We start from the raw sequence: 15,313 nt of genomic DNA on the forward strand, positions 1-15,313 counted from the left end.
TTTCGCCACAAACAAACTTTAGAGCGCTCAGGTTACTACGTCACAGTGACGTCAGCTTTGCCCAGGGGGTAAAATAACTGGGGGATAAAATTCCGGTGACCGGTTTTTTTTATAATAAAATAACATAAGTTAGAATACCTTTGAACCATAATTTTTACGGAAATGTTATTTGTACCATATTATTCAAAATTTAAAGGACATTAACATACAAATTTTAATTAAAAGCAGTTTTTTTTCTAAAATCCGATTTTTTGTTTCCTATTTTATGGGGGTTTTATGAGAAAATAACATAACTTATCAATGATTAAAGACTTTTTTGATAGTAAAAACCTTATTTGTACCATATTATTCAAAATTTAAAGGACATTAACATAAAAATTTTAATTAAAAGCAGTTTTTTTTTCTAAAATCTGATTTTTTGTTACCTATTTTATGGGGGTTTTATGAGAAAATAACATAACTTATCAATGATTAAAGACTTTTTTGATAGTAAAAACCTTCTGCTAAATTCACAAAAATCTAATTTTGTAACATTTACAGTACAACCAAACAGACTAAGCAAAAATTAAATCCCACAATATTCATTGAAGAAAACCTAATAGATCAATTAGAGAAAACAACTTTTTTGGGATTAGTTATTGATGAAAACCTAACGTGGAACGACCATGTAAATCTTGTAGTTAAAAAAACAACAAGTGGTTTGTATGCTCTTCGGAAAATGGCAACCTCTTGCAATATTGAAACTTTAAAAAACAATTTATTTTGCCTTAATCCATTCACATGTGTCTTATGGTATCTGCATTTTATGGGTCTTATGCTTCCTGATTTCTAGACTCACGCAATATCTTGCTACTAACTCACGATGAGGAATGTATGGTTAGTCAACTACTGTCCAACCATTCACTGGCTACTTGACCTTTTTAAACATAACAATATACACACATATTTTGTAGGAAGAACATTTATCTACACAGATCGGCATTTGTTTTCAAACTACGTATTATCTATTCACATTATTGGTGTTTTGTAAGTGCCATTTGCAACTGAGCTTTGAAGAAAATGTAAAGCATAAGATATAAAATATAGATTTTAGATTTGGATTGTTTTATATAACAAATCTTTCAAATGACGACTATATCAAATAAATTTAAGAACACATAGTTTTAACAACAGCGGAACCTTAGTTGTACATAAATTAAAGAGGTTATCTTTATCACGTAAAAACGATATTTAGGTTGGAAATTGGAGGTCAGTCACACTCTCTCAATCACACGAAAGTGAACTATCCCCGAGTGACCTGACATCCCAATTAACTGGTATGACCTGTTTTAAACATTATATTAAACAATAGGTCGAATAATTTGTACCGGAAGCCTGGAACTACATTTTACAACAGGCATTTCGTTCACATTAACAGTATATAGCTATGGTAAGTTCTGAATCAACATTAAGGCATTGTATTGGCGTAGCCAGGTTTGGATTGGAGCGCCCTGGAGCAGAAATTGCCTAACCACCCCTCTCCAAAATTGAACCCTATAAAAATATAGCCTATGATAGTTTATTTCCCTCTTAGTGGTCTTCGTTGATAAACACTTAAACCACAACGTTCAACGTACGTCTATTTTCAATTGACAATAAATTACAAATTATTGCATAATAGTATAATGAAGGTAGTTAATAATATATTTCGGAACTCTATCATGACTGTTTTTAGGCAGACTCTTAAGATAATGAGATATTGACAGTAGAAATACTGAAAAATTTATCGCTATGTGATGAAGGGGCTGCCGCGAGACGGTAGTGATCGTCTGTAGAGGCAGTAATGAGTGCAGACTGCTGAGTGACAACTGGTGTACATCCATAGTTTGTTAGTACATAACTATCCATGTTGGTACTGGTACAGCTTCCTTTTTACTTCTCATATTATTTATAAAGCAGTTAGGTTCAAAATGCTGTTCACATACTAAACGTGAGTGTAAAGCAGTGTCGGGAAGGCCTTTCCGTTTTTTGTACAATTGTAATTCACTATAAGTGTATTTCACTGTAAGTGGACTAACCCACAAATTTTCAGTTTTGAGATTGGTATACCTGCTGGTGAAGAAAAATCAGCTCTAATGGTAAAACAAGCTAAGCTCTATCAGCTGTATTTTTTTTTTCTAGAACAAAAAAAATGTTTAGTCCAAAATGCATTATCACACATCTTCTTCTAGGCAGAATGGACTAACCCACAAAATTAAGTGCAAATTTGGACTATCCCACATTAGAACAATGTTAATCCAAATGTCATTTTGTTGTAAAGTCAAAATGGACTAAACTGTGACATGCCATTTATTTTTTTGCTCTATTCTCCTTTATACTCTGTGTAGGTCTTTGATCCACATTTTTTGGTGTAACAGTAAAATGGACTAACCTTATTGTTAAAATGGACTAACCCACAGGACATGGAAGCAAACCGGACTACTCAATTTTGGAAGCCATTTTGAAAATGAAATATTGTGTTTTTTTTTTACAATTTACCAAACAGTATAATTCTATGGGTTTGATCTGTCAGATTACAAAAAATCATAATCCAGATCAACTTCTGACCTATGATTTTTTAACTTTAGCACTTAATATCTCAAAACTTACTTTTTGGGGTTAGTCCACTTTGCCTTTAGGGGCTTCACATAATACTAACACTTCTTCACTCTTGCTAATCCATCTTCTAATAAACCTCCTGTTACTTACATAAGCAAACAACCACAAATATAGGTTAACCATAACAATAAACAACAACAAAAAATACGTAAATTACAGCTGGTCATGTCGGCAATGAAGTCTTAGGTTGTGAAGACATTCGCTAGGCTTCGCATAGAAATTGATATAAAAAAATGGGTTATATCTATTTTGCGTAGCATATGTACGTACTAAAGTAAACATATTTAGTACAGTATTTTATTCATTTTAACTCCTTCTATTTGGCCTTACAGAAATCAATCAATAAATTGTTAAAGAAGGATAGATTGTGCACATAAACTCAACCACTTCTGCAGTTATTTAGATCAAATTTTGTTTTTTAAATTAAGAAATTAAATACATGTTTTAATCACTATAATGAAAATATATTTAACGATTTTAAGGTGTCATTCTGAGTTACGTAAGTGAATAATATAGCCAATGATACTAAACAGTTATTCTATAAGGTATTAAGTAACAACAATGAAGCAAAAGGATTGTTCTATGAAAGGCAGGCATTGCTTTGTACTTTGCACCCTGCACAACTGAGCGTTTTGTTGTAACATGTACTGGCTTGGCTTATCTAAGTATTTGGATCATTTGTAAATGTTTTAAACTCAGTCAACCCAGGGTTAGCTGGTGAGTAAAGCAGTGCTTTCAAATTCTTTGAATTAATTTGTTATATTTAGGATTTCACTTGACAGATTTATTGGTTTTGAAGCTTATTTATATTGTAGTAAAATCAACCTTTAGTAAAAACTGTTTTGTAATTATTATTATAGAATTAAATTTAACAATCATTAGTTTAGTTCTCGGTACTATGAACATGACAGTGTATTTACATAAAATATAACATGAAATATTTGCATTGTTCAGTATTTTTCAAGTTCAATTTCTCATGCCTTTTGAAGTACATAATCAAAACGTAATCATCATTGAATACATGTTCATTAATAACTAAGTACTTCAAATGTATATACCTAGGCTAGTTAACTAATTTATTACTTTGTAACCATGTACATGTAAGGGAAATAAATATGTTTTGAATTTGATGTTTTCAGTAATTTTAACAATTTTATCATCTGCAGGTGAAACAGGTGGAGAATCAATACAAGGTCCGACCAGAAGCTCAACTTTTATTCTCTCTAATTCCGGTAGGTTAAATATTCCCTTTCCGTTCTTATTAAATACCTATAACCCCTTTATAATTTAAACCTAGTTCAGTTATTTTGAATATAATTTACCAAATGCAGGCCTAACACTTTTTTTACTCAAAAATGTCACTGAAAAGAAGTACATAGTTTAAAATTTGTTCAATATGAATATTCATAAACGAGTGATTTTTATTTTCAATTTTTGATGGATATGGTACCTACTTATTCTGAGTTTATTATGTAAAGGCTACAACAAAACTTGACAATTTATGAAAAAGAACCCAAAACGATCCTAAGATCTTTATTAACCAATATTTTCTAGTTTCTTAAAATATCTTGTAGGCTAGCATAAAATTAGTTTGATTAGTTTAGTTTTATTGTTTAATGTTATTTTACTTACAGCTGATCAAGAAACCGATGAAATGCCGGTACCAGCACCGTTGAGAAATGCTACTTTTATTTTATCAGGTTAGTTCTGATTGTTTATAGAATGTTCTCTTAAATCTCAACTTGACATGGATTATGTAGGCTACTGCTCATCTTTTTGTACAATCTAAAGCCTGATTTGATGTGCGTTTAATGTTGGTTAAACCATAATTCTGTGTTCATACAAGAGTAAAAGCAATAGTTTACAATAGATTGTTTTTTATCTTACTTCTTCTTACTTATAACGTGAAGGTTTGGATATTTTTGCGTATGTTACACATTATTTTCCCATGAAAACCACTAGACCAATTGAGCTAAAAATTTGCAGGAATAGAGACAATATACCGTAGATGAACATAGGTCTATTTTTCTTTTGAAACTCCTATTGCCCACTGGATTCCAAAGTTCCCATGTTATCTTTTAAACCAAGTATTTTTTTCTATGTAAGTGAGAAAGTGACTTTTTACTAAATTAACACTAATACCGAAACCCCACCTAGGCTGACGTTAACCGAAACCCCCGGTCTGTGAGACCCCATTTGAAAAATAATGGACCCCGCTTAGAAACACACAAACCGAAACCCTCGGTCTGTGAGACCCCGCTTTAAAATACACTAACGCGGGGCTTCTGAGACGGACATGTTATGATACGACCTGTCAAGGTCACGGCACCCATGCAAAATGAACAAACGATATATCAATAGGTAGGGGAGGAAAAGGGGGGAAGGTATTGGGGGAATGGAATCTACCAAGTAAACAGTGTTGCCAACATGCGTTTTTGAAAATTCCCATGGGCCTGTCAGACCGGGCGGTATTAGTGTTAAGCAGTATTTTTATATGTAATTGTTGTTTTAGAGTCAGACAAAAATGTTCTATAACTTAATTGTTTTTTTAGGTTTAGATTGAATTGACAATGTCACCAGTTTAATATCTTTGCTATGTACAAATGTTTTTATGTGACAATAAAGTGAATTTGAATTTGAAATTCTTATGAATACGCTAGCTATTAGAATAAGTATATAAACCGGCCATTTAAAAATGTTTTTGTATCAATAACCTTATCTCGCACTTGGCGGGAGATTCAATAATTTAATAAAATTTAAAGACACACAGTAAAGTGTATACGTCAGCTATAGAGCTATAAATAGCTATGTCCACACTCGCGCGCTTTTGTGTGCGCCAAGCGCATGCCTCTTAACGCATGCCTTGAAGCAGATGGACGCAAGTGACGCTTGCCTCAAGGCATGCACGAAATGAGTCGGAAGGGGCTCCATTCCATAGCGCACAGCGTAGCGCAAGACAATCCACCAGCCTTGGATTTCTATGCGTTTCAACTTGCAACCGCTTTACATTTTTGACAAGTCGTCCGTGTTGCAGTTGTTTGAAGCATATTGAATAACTAAGAAACCTCAGAATTCATAGAAGATTGTTGCTCTTATTTATGTTAGCAGGACATACGGAGTAATACAAACATTAAAATAAATTGATTAAATTAAGATTACATTAAGAGAATTAAAAAATTAAAATAAAATTAGAAAATTTTGAGTACTATAGGCCCTACTTGAGTACTTCTTCATCTATATTATCCGATATGGTTTCTTACGGTTTGGGACTTTTATTGACACTAAATTTGCCGCACTATCCCTCCTATCAGAATATTGACGTCTTAATCGAATTGTTAAAAGGTATCTAGAAAGTGAGGATGGTGGCGCATGAGTGTGGACAGCTAAAAGGCATGCCTCAAGGCGCATGCGATATTGTTTGTGTTGATGCATGTTGAATTGAATATTGAATTGAAAGCTGAAAGGCACATTGAAATTGAAAGCGCAGGAGTGTGGACATAGCTATTGGTGTCTTTCTGTTAACAAATTATGCCAGCAAGGGGTGAGGAGTCTCCTTGTGGCATACACACTAACTTTATAAAAACACTTTAAAATGCTAAAAAGTTTTAAAATTGAATTTATATGGAAGCCATAGCCTACCAGTAGAAACTAAAACTAACATTTCTTGTGTTCCTTTAAGTTTGTTTATACTACAATCTATACTATAATATGAGTAAAGTTTGCGCACAATGATTTCAAAAACGACAATGATTTCAAAAACGGATACTACGATTTCCTCCAAAATGTTAGAAATATCTTAGTTTTAGGCTAAAAACAAAATCCATGGTAGCCACTGTTCTGGGAAAATTTGTTTTTGATAAAAAGTTAATTTTTAACATTTAGTCTTATGGAATGTCAATTGAACATTTTTAGTTTTAGTAAAATTTAAATAAATGAATTGTAGCATATGCTTGTAACAAATCAACTACAGTACGGAAGCAAATTACTAAATACAGTACAAAAGAAAAGGATATTCCTACAAATACTATTGAGCATTGATTAAATAATAAACTGCACTTGGGGTTTATTACTCAGCAATGGGATGATTACAACAGTTCAAAAATGCAAAATCTTTTGAGGCAGTTAGATTAATGTACATGCATTACTAGAATGCTATGCGAAGGGAGGGAAACAAGTCCACGTCGTAGGAAGTGGTGAATGAAGTAGTAAAAGCGAGAAGGAAGGAGTGTGGGAAACATTTGTGGCAGTTGGATTAATTTATCAGCTATTCTAAAATGCTATGGGACGGGAGGGAAAGAGGTCCCCGACATAGGAAGTGGTGAAGATATTCATTGGTAAATGTGAGGAATGGGGAGTGTGGGAACCATTTGTGGCAGTTAGGTTAATTTACATGCAATACTAAAATGCTATGGGAAGGGAGAGAAATAGGCCCCCGACGTAGGAAGTGGTAAAGGTGAGCAGTGTGGAATGTGGGAACCTTTTGGGGCAGTTAGGTTGATGTACATGCAATACTAAAATGCTATGAGAAGGGAGAGAAACAAGTCCATTACGCAAGAAATGGTGAAGGAAGTAGTAAAGGCAAGCAGTGCGGAGTGTGGGAACCATTTGTGGCAGTTAGATAAATTTATCTGCAATGCTAAAATGCTATGGGAAGGGAGAGTAACAGGTCCATGACATAGGGAGTGGTGAAGGAAGTAGTAAAGGCGAGCAATGCGGAGTGTTTGAAAAGTTTGTGGCAGTTAGATTAACGTATCTGCAATACTTATATGCTATGGGAAGGAAGGGAAAGAGGTCCCCCACGTAGGAAGTGGTGAAGGTATTTCTAAAGGTGAGCAATGCGGAGTGTGGGAACCATTTGAAGCAGTTAGATAAATGTATCTGCAATACTAAAATGCTATGGGAATGGAGAGAAACAGGTCCATGATGAAGGAAGTAGTAAAGGCGAGCAATGCGGAGTGTGGGAAACGTTTGTGGCAGTTAGATTTATGTATCTGCAATACTTAAATAGCCCCATACTTGAGAATTATAATACGTTTTAGTATTTTTAGTATAGTATTACATGTTTTAGACAGTATTTTATAATGTATTTGTTTGTAAAGAAAACAAAATTACGTTGAAAATCATACATAATTAACTATGTCTGTTTTATATTTTTTACATTCCAAACAAAATTTACACCAACGAGAAACGCTCGGTCCCCTGGTACTAAACATAATTATAATTTGACTAGAGCTTAGATTTTTCCTTCACGTCTGTTTTTGGTATTATGATGAGACAAATGCATAATACAAGCTACTAAGGGTAGAAACTAGATTGAATTGAAACATAAAAGTAAAGAACGTGGCATTGGTCTTCGATTTGAACTAGCTAATTTGGTCTTAGATTGTTCTTGTTTTGATGGAAGTACGATGGAGACCTTAATTAAAAGACAGCACTCGTATATAATGTTACTTGTAATTTTATTTCTAATAACTGGTTTTGTTTTGTTTTCAGGTGGCAAAAGTCCACAACGCAAGTCCTTCAAGTTTTCATCCAAACTAAGTATGTATGTTTAGATAAAAAAAATACCCCCGCCGCAGCAAACCTGCAGACTCAGCATATTTCAACTTGTCTGATTACATATTTACTCAAATATTTCCATAAATAAGACATATTCCCAATTTAAATAACATTAGATTTAACAAATGCTTAGGTTTGCTGCTACGGGGAAGGTAAACAGTGTTTTTTGATCAAACGTCAATAGTATATAATGAAATAAATAAATTTGCCAAGTTTGATCAACATATATCCATAAACAAGTAAACTGCAACAGTTTTCATTTTCTCCATAAGAATAACATGGGAATTTTAAATTTGCACTTTTTTGAATTTTCTCCGTAACCATTAGGCATACAACAATTCTTCAATATACTAAATTATATCTTTTTTAAGCCTACAAAATGGTTAGGAAATAATTTGCATAATTTTTATGTTTTTAGGGTCAAAAATGGGAAACCCCATTTTTACCCCATAAAACCCCACATAAACCCCTGTTCCCATGGTCCGATCATGCTGGTTCGCGATCTTGTTAGAATAAATGTAGGTTTATACCAAATTTCATCAAAATCGGATAAAGTTATCGTGCTAACAGACACATATTGTGCCGATTTAAAATGCAAAGATTTAAAATCCGCGCTAGGCAATGGACAAGTCAGTCCAACATGACCTAACGCGGAGGAATATTACAACTGGAACTACACTCGAACCGTGCCGTGTGCAACCGTCTCGCCGTCACTCGTGGTCCAGTACTTGCACAATGAACATCCAAGGTCGCGTTTGTCGCTGGTGTAGGACGATTTTATTAATATCTTCATTCGTAGCTCGGAAATTCGCGTTCGGGCGAAAATTGTACGTGCATCTAATGATCGCAATTGTCAAAATATATACTAGCTGGCCCGACAGACGTCGTCCTGTCCTAATGTGGTTTTATGTCAATGCTCGTTAATTTCCAAGATGAACTCGTTCGCATGGCTCAATCACGTCCTGGTTGAAGTTCGTTCGCTACGCTCACTCATCTTTAGGTTGGAGCTCGTTAGCTGCTCTCCCTTGCCTTCAGGTTAGCTCGTTCGCTACGCTAACTCGCCTCCGGGTCGAAGTTCATTCGCTACGCTCACTCACCTTTTGGTTGCAAATTAGCTGTTGTCATAAATTAAGAAAAATATAGTGCTGCACCCTGTTGGTAAACCTATTACCTTTTTAATGCTATTGAACATCACAGAATCAAATTGTTTAGTTGAACCAGCTGTTAAGATTCTTTAATTCCATTTAAATATGAATACTCATAAGGTTAACATGGGAAACTCCAGAGCCACTGGGGCGGAGCCCTTTTGACGGATCTTCACCAAACTTCACACAGACCATCCTTGAATAATGCTTAATAATGCCTGAAAGTTTCATTACAATCTGTCGAGCGGTTTCGGAGTCCATAAAGGACCTAACCTAACCTAACCTAACAAACATACATTGGATTTTATATATATAGAAGATGAATCTGAAGGGATGGTGTTTTTGGCCTCTGGGGACCTCAAAACGAAAAAGTAAATTGGTCCCGGGTTCAGGTCTTACCATGAGACCTACGGTAATAGCTTATTCCCTATATGGGAAATAGTATTGCATTTCTATTTCCATATGTTAAATAAGTGCATTTCTTTATTATTGTTGATACAATTAACATTTTATATGTTATTTTCAGCTTCTGGGAAAATGACTGCTGAGTCAAAAAATATTGAAAAACCAGTAAAATCAATTGGTAAGTGGATAAGTACACTACATACAACAGCATGATAAAATAACATAAATAAAAAATTTATTTAATTTTTCTAGAGAGTAAAGTTACTAAAGATTTAGTCAAGGTTTTTAGAATCAAAAATTAAATAGTGACACCCTCCCCCCTAGCTTGGGAAAGAATTGTGTTCCATCAGTCAGGTATCAATCAAAGGGTTAGTTATATCAAAATTGTGATTAGTTATGAGGGCTATCCAGAAAGTAGATTACATTTTTGTCTGTATCCGCTAGGGGTGGGGCTAGCGCGACCATCTTGGTGTTAGTTTGTTATGCAGCTCAGTCGGCATCTAGCCGTGCTAGTAAGAGGTTTCTGCTGTACTCCGTTGAGTTACTGTGACAGTTTAAAATGTCTGTGTTAATTGAAAATGCCGCGAACTGTGAAGTGCGTGCAGTTATAAGGTTTTTGACTGCAAAAAAACTGTAAACCGACAGAAATCTATCGGTAACTTTGTGAAGTTTATGGGAATAACATTATTACTGAAGGTGGAGTTCGTCCAAGATCATAAGCGAAAAGCTTGGTTACCAAACTGTAACCAAAGAGTCCATTCATTTTAGCGAATTTCCCTATAGGGAAGTAGCTATTACCGTAGGTGGCACGGTAAGACCTAGACCCGGGACCGATTTTCTTTTTCATTTTGATGTCCCCAGAGGCCAAAAACACCATTCGTTCAAATTTTTATATATGTATATATATATATATATATATATATACGTCCGTGAACGCGATAACTTGAGTAATTTTTGTCCGATTTTGATGAAATTTGGTTTAAAGGTGTAAAGCAGGATAAACTTGAATGAGTTCGCGAACCAGCATGATCGGACCTTGGGAACGGGGCTTTACGGGGGGTTTTATGGGGTAAAAATTGGTTTTTCTCACTTTTGACCCTCAAAACACAAAATTTCCCAATTTCTCTATAGACCTTTTTAAAGAGCTTAAAAAAACAATTAATTTAGTATATAAAAGTATTTTTGTTCGGTTAATAGTAACGGAGAAAATTAAAAAAATTGTAAATTTAAAATTCCCATGTTATTCTTATGGAGAATATTGTCAAATGTTGTAGTTTGCTTGTTTATGGATAGGCCTATATTTTGTATTTTGATCAAATTTATTTATTTTGTACTAAGCTATCAATATTTTACAAAAAACACAATTTATTAGTTTCCTTGTAGCAGCAAACCTAGGTACTCGTTAAACCTAATGTTATTAAAATATATTTAATTGAAAATCAATTCAGACAAAATGGAAATTCGCTTAGTCGGCAGGTTTGCTGCGGCGGGGGTATTTTTTTTTTTTTTGCATACACTTCACAGTTTGCGGCATTTCCAATTAACACAGACATTTTAAACTGTCACAGTAACTCAACGGAGTACAGCTGAAACCTCTTACTAGCACGGCTAGATAACGAACTAACACCAAGATGGTCGCGCTAGCCCCGCCCCTAGCGGATACAAACAAAAACGTAATCTACTTTCTGGATAGCCCTCGTACATTGCCTGCTTAACTTAATAATCCCTGTTATATTAAATAGGCTCCTACTTCTTATTATGCAGATAAATCAATTAGTTTTCTCTGGAAATTTAATTTATATGGCATGAATTGTTATGTTGTTGCACAATATGGCTCAACATTATTGCTTAGACATATTTACTCCAGATTTGGTAGAGGATACCTTAGCTAATAACAAATATAAACAAACCTAAATATTTCTTTATACCCCCAAATACAAATTAGAAACCTCTAATTTGTTTCATGCCCTGTTATTCAAAAGTTCCAGGCCAAAAAGGATTAAAAAAATACTCTGTCACCAGCAATAATAATAAGATTTACAACTAGAACTCTGAAAAGCAAAAATATTTAGACGTTTTTCGGTTTTGTAGCACTAATAGTTTTAAATGTAAAATATGCATTTGCCTAAGAGAATAAGTTGTTCACAGTAAATTAACAATGAAAAACACTTACAGTAATTAGTGCTAGGTTTTCTTGTTCAATATGCTTTAAATTCATAAACCTTTTTTGGTGTTGCTATAAGAAGTTTGATGCTAAGATAACCCTCCCCCTTCAACGTCTCTCTTTTGTATTCCTATTGTATTCCTTCCTTTATCTTTAAATAAGACGTCAATAAATTATTTCTTTTAATTTACTCTGTGCATATCAGTGTGTTGTATAAAATAAACCCCTGTTTTATTATATTTCACGATACATAACATAGGCCTATATCATGTACCTACTGATTATTTATATTCTAATACTTTTGTAATTCTTTTTTCTTTCCTTGGTAATCTAAGATGGATATCCTTAGTATTAATTTTGAATTCACACATTCATTATCAGTTAATTATCATCTTCCCTCTTATCACTTAACTGATAAAACTAAACATCAAAAGGAAACAACATTAGAAAAGATATTAATATTAGATCGAAAGCAAGGAAAAATCCAATCAATTGTTACTTCTTAAAATATCTTGAATAGCCCACAACCCTGATTTATTTGGAATCATGTCTTGTTACATCTTTATCTTTGTAGTTTAAATATAATTATTTTCTTGTAATGCTTATGGTTTCTTTCCATATACTCATGAGTTTTCCAGGGGCCAAATTTTTTGGTTCTGAATGTCTTGGTATATCTGAAAAAGCTCTCATTAACACGTTCGCTGCTAGAATCCTTTTGGCAGTACGGTCAGAAATGTGACGCAGCCTCTGCGCGCCTGTAAATCAGCGAACGCAATAGTATTAAAATAATTCAGTCTTGACAGCGGCAAAACAGCGGTGGTAATGGTACTGTGTTAACCTGAGAATGGACGTAGTTCACTGAAAAACTTACAGATAGCAGCACTGCCTGGATCCGTAGCCAATGTCTTTGTAATCAAATCAAATCAAAACATCTTTATTTTCCTCACATGTACATGGGTACAAAAATAGTGTCAAGTATAAAGTACTAAACTAGCTTAAAGATATAAATACATTTTAAGTATGAATAGGTATTTATCCAATGAGTTCCTCCATTGTATAAGGCGCCTTTTCTATTAAATGTTTTTTTAATTTAGATTTAAATAATTTATAATTTGATTCCTTCTTTTATAGAGGCCGGCAATTTCCTTAGAATTAGTGATCCAGCAAAAGTTGGTTTTTTTTTGAGGATTCCAGCTTATAGGTTGAAGTTACAATATCCTTTTTATGTCTTGTATTGTAACTATGTGGCACAACTGGCTCATATTTTAAGCTGTCTCTTTTAGCTATACATGCTATTTCAAAAGTATACGCTGCAAAAACTGTTAAAATATTTAGATTTTTAAAGTGAGATTTAACTGATTCATCTTTTTTAAGGTGTAACATAGTTCTAATGGCTTTTTCTTGCAAGATTAGAATTTTATTTAAATTTTTAATCGTAGTTGCCCCATAAAGTCCAATGCCATAGTTTATGTGAGAATGAATATGGGCAAAATATATTTTTTTAAGTGCATCTAAATTGCACAAATAAGACATTCTTTTCAATGCGTACACTCCAGAATTAAGCTTTTTTAATAATTTTTCAACGTGTTTATTCCAACTTAGATGTTCATCTACATAGAGACCTAAAAGTTTGGCTTCAGAAAGTTGTTCTATTGATTCTGAATCAATGGTCAAATTGGGTTCAAGTTTCTGTTTACTTTGTTTAGTAGAAAATGACATAAAGTTTGTTTTTGTCGTATTAAGATTCAAATTATTATTTTTTAGAAATTGTTGTATATTATACAATTCTACAAAGGCCGAAATTTCCAACTCCTCTTTACTTTTCCCCGCCACTGTTAAATTTGAATCATCTGCATATAAACAAATCTTACTCTTTTGAGGATTAACAATACTTTTAGGCAATTCTTTTATATAACATAAAAACAAAATTGGTCCCAAAATTGGACCCTGTGGCACCCCCCCACTTAATTCTACGTTTATGAGAGTTAAATGTAGTTATATAATTGTTTTTGTTTGATTTTATTTCAACAAATTGCATCCGACCATCCAAATAAGATTGAAACCATTTTAAGGGGACTCCCATTATTCCAAGACTTTCCAGTTTCTCTAGCAAAATTGAATGACAAACACTATCAAATGCTTTAGAGAGATCCATGTATATCCCTAGAACATTTTCACCGTTTTCAATTGATTCTACGATGGACTCAATGGATTCAGTAGATGCTGTTATTACTGATCTTCCATTTCTGAAACCATGTTGAGAATTATCAAATAACTTATTTGAATCAAGATAATCTACCAATCTACAACCTGTGTGAGTGTCGTATTTGCTCTCACATATCCAAAGACCTTCAATTTATTTCTACTGAGCTCAGCCATCTTGGTTGATACGGTTTTTCCTTGGCTATCAGAACAGAATAAAACCTCCATCTCCGAAACCCAACTACTTTTCTTTGTACTGTAAAAACTCTTCATTTTCCTTGTCCTATTACTTTTCTCGTGTATGTTAGATTGTTTGCTGTTATGCTCCGATGCTCCCGAGATGCTCTCTTTTTGACTTTCCTGAATGGCTTTTAATGGCAAAAACTGGTTTGCTGTTGAAATATCTACTCGTTTCCTAGTTTTTAGCTGAGTTTTTAGCTGTTTTTAGTTTAAACATTAATGTGGCTCGAAGAGAGATAATCCCTGAAAACTGGACATAAAGCGTTGCAAGACAGGATTTTACGGGAAATTTTACTACCAACCTAAACCCAACCTACACCAAATTAAAGTATAGGACCAGCACAACATGCTGACATAGTTTAGTTGATCCCCGATAAATGTGGAGGTCACAATAGACCAACTTGTATAACACTGCACTGTATCATCCCTGACTATTAATCTTAGTAATTAATTTATTGGAGGTTAATTACATTATAGTAAAATACTGTTAAATAGTTTAAACTATGATTCCTATAAAACAGATTTTTTCAGGTCTCCGAATAATGCAGAACTCAACATTGAAACAAAGAGTTGACAAATCTTGCAAAAAACAAGGTGAGGATTGAGGTTATTTAATAAAATAATGTTTTTATGTTCATCTTAGATGTTTTTGTAATTTTGATTTCATTCTCTCCTAGTATTTTGTATTACAATATAACTTAAATTATCCAAATTAATTGGGACACTACCACATTCAAAAAATGCAAATTCTACTGAAATTCGGGGTATTTGATAGGAAATACTTAATTTTGGTACTGTATGCATTTTTAAATAATGGTAAATAAAAAGTTAACAATATTTGCAATCGAAAAATGCACATGTTTGCCATGATTGCGGAGACGATGATAACGTTTTGTGACCCCGGGTGGCAATAATTAATTTTCATGACCTTGTGAAGCGATTATGATATCCACACAACTGT

At 33.7% G+C, this 15,313-nt stretch overlaps 1 protein-coding gene across 1 annotated transcript in view; it reads left to right on the forward strand.

Moving 5' to 3' along the window:
* LOC129000950 (MATH and LRR domain-containing protein PFE0570w-like) overlaps positions 1 to 15,313 on the forward strand; it is a 42,969-nt gene that overhangs the window by 9,051 nt on the left and 18,605 nt on the right. The window contains exons 3-7 of the mRNA XM_054428046.1: positions 3,804 to 3,869; positions 4,272 to 4,337; positions 8,131 to 8,178; positions 9,868 to 9,924; positions 14,884 to 14,946. Of these exons, the coding sequence (XP_054284021.1) occupies positions 3,804 to 3,869; positions 4,272 to 4,337; positions 8,131 to 8,178; positions 9,868 to 9,924; positions 14,884 to 14,946 (300 nt within the window). The remainder of the gene's footprint in view (positions 1 to 3,803; positions 3,870 to 4,271; positions 4,338 to 8,130; positions 8,179 to 9,867; positions 9,925 to 14,883; positions 14,947 to 15,313) is intronic.

Source organism: Macrosteles quadrilineatus, unplaced genomic scaffold (assembly GCF_028750875.1).
Source record: "Macrosteles quadrilineatus isolate MER2022 unplaced genomic scaffold, UCM_ALF_1.0 Scaffold_8__2_contigs__length_117827958, whole genome shotgun sequence".
Classification (NCBI taxonomy): domain Eukaryota; kingdom Metazoa; phylum Arthropoda; class Insecta; order Hemiptera; family Cicadellidae; genus Macrosteles; species Macrosteles quadrilineatus.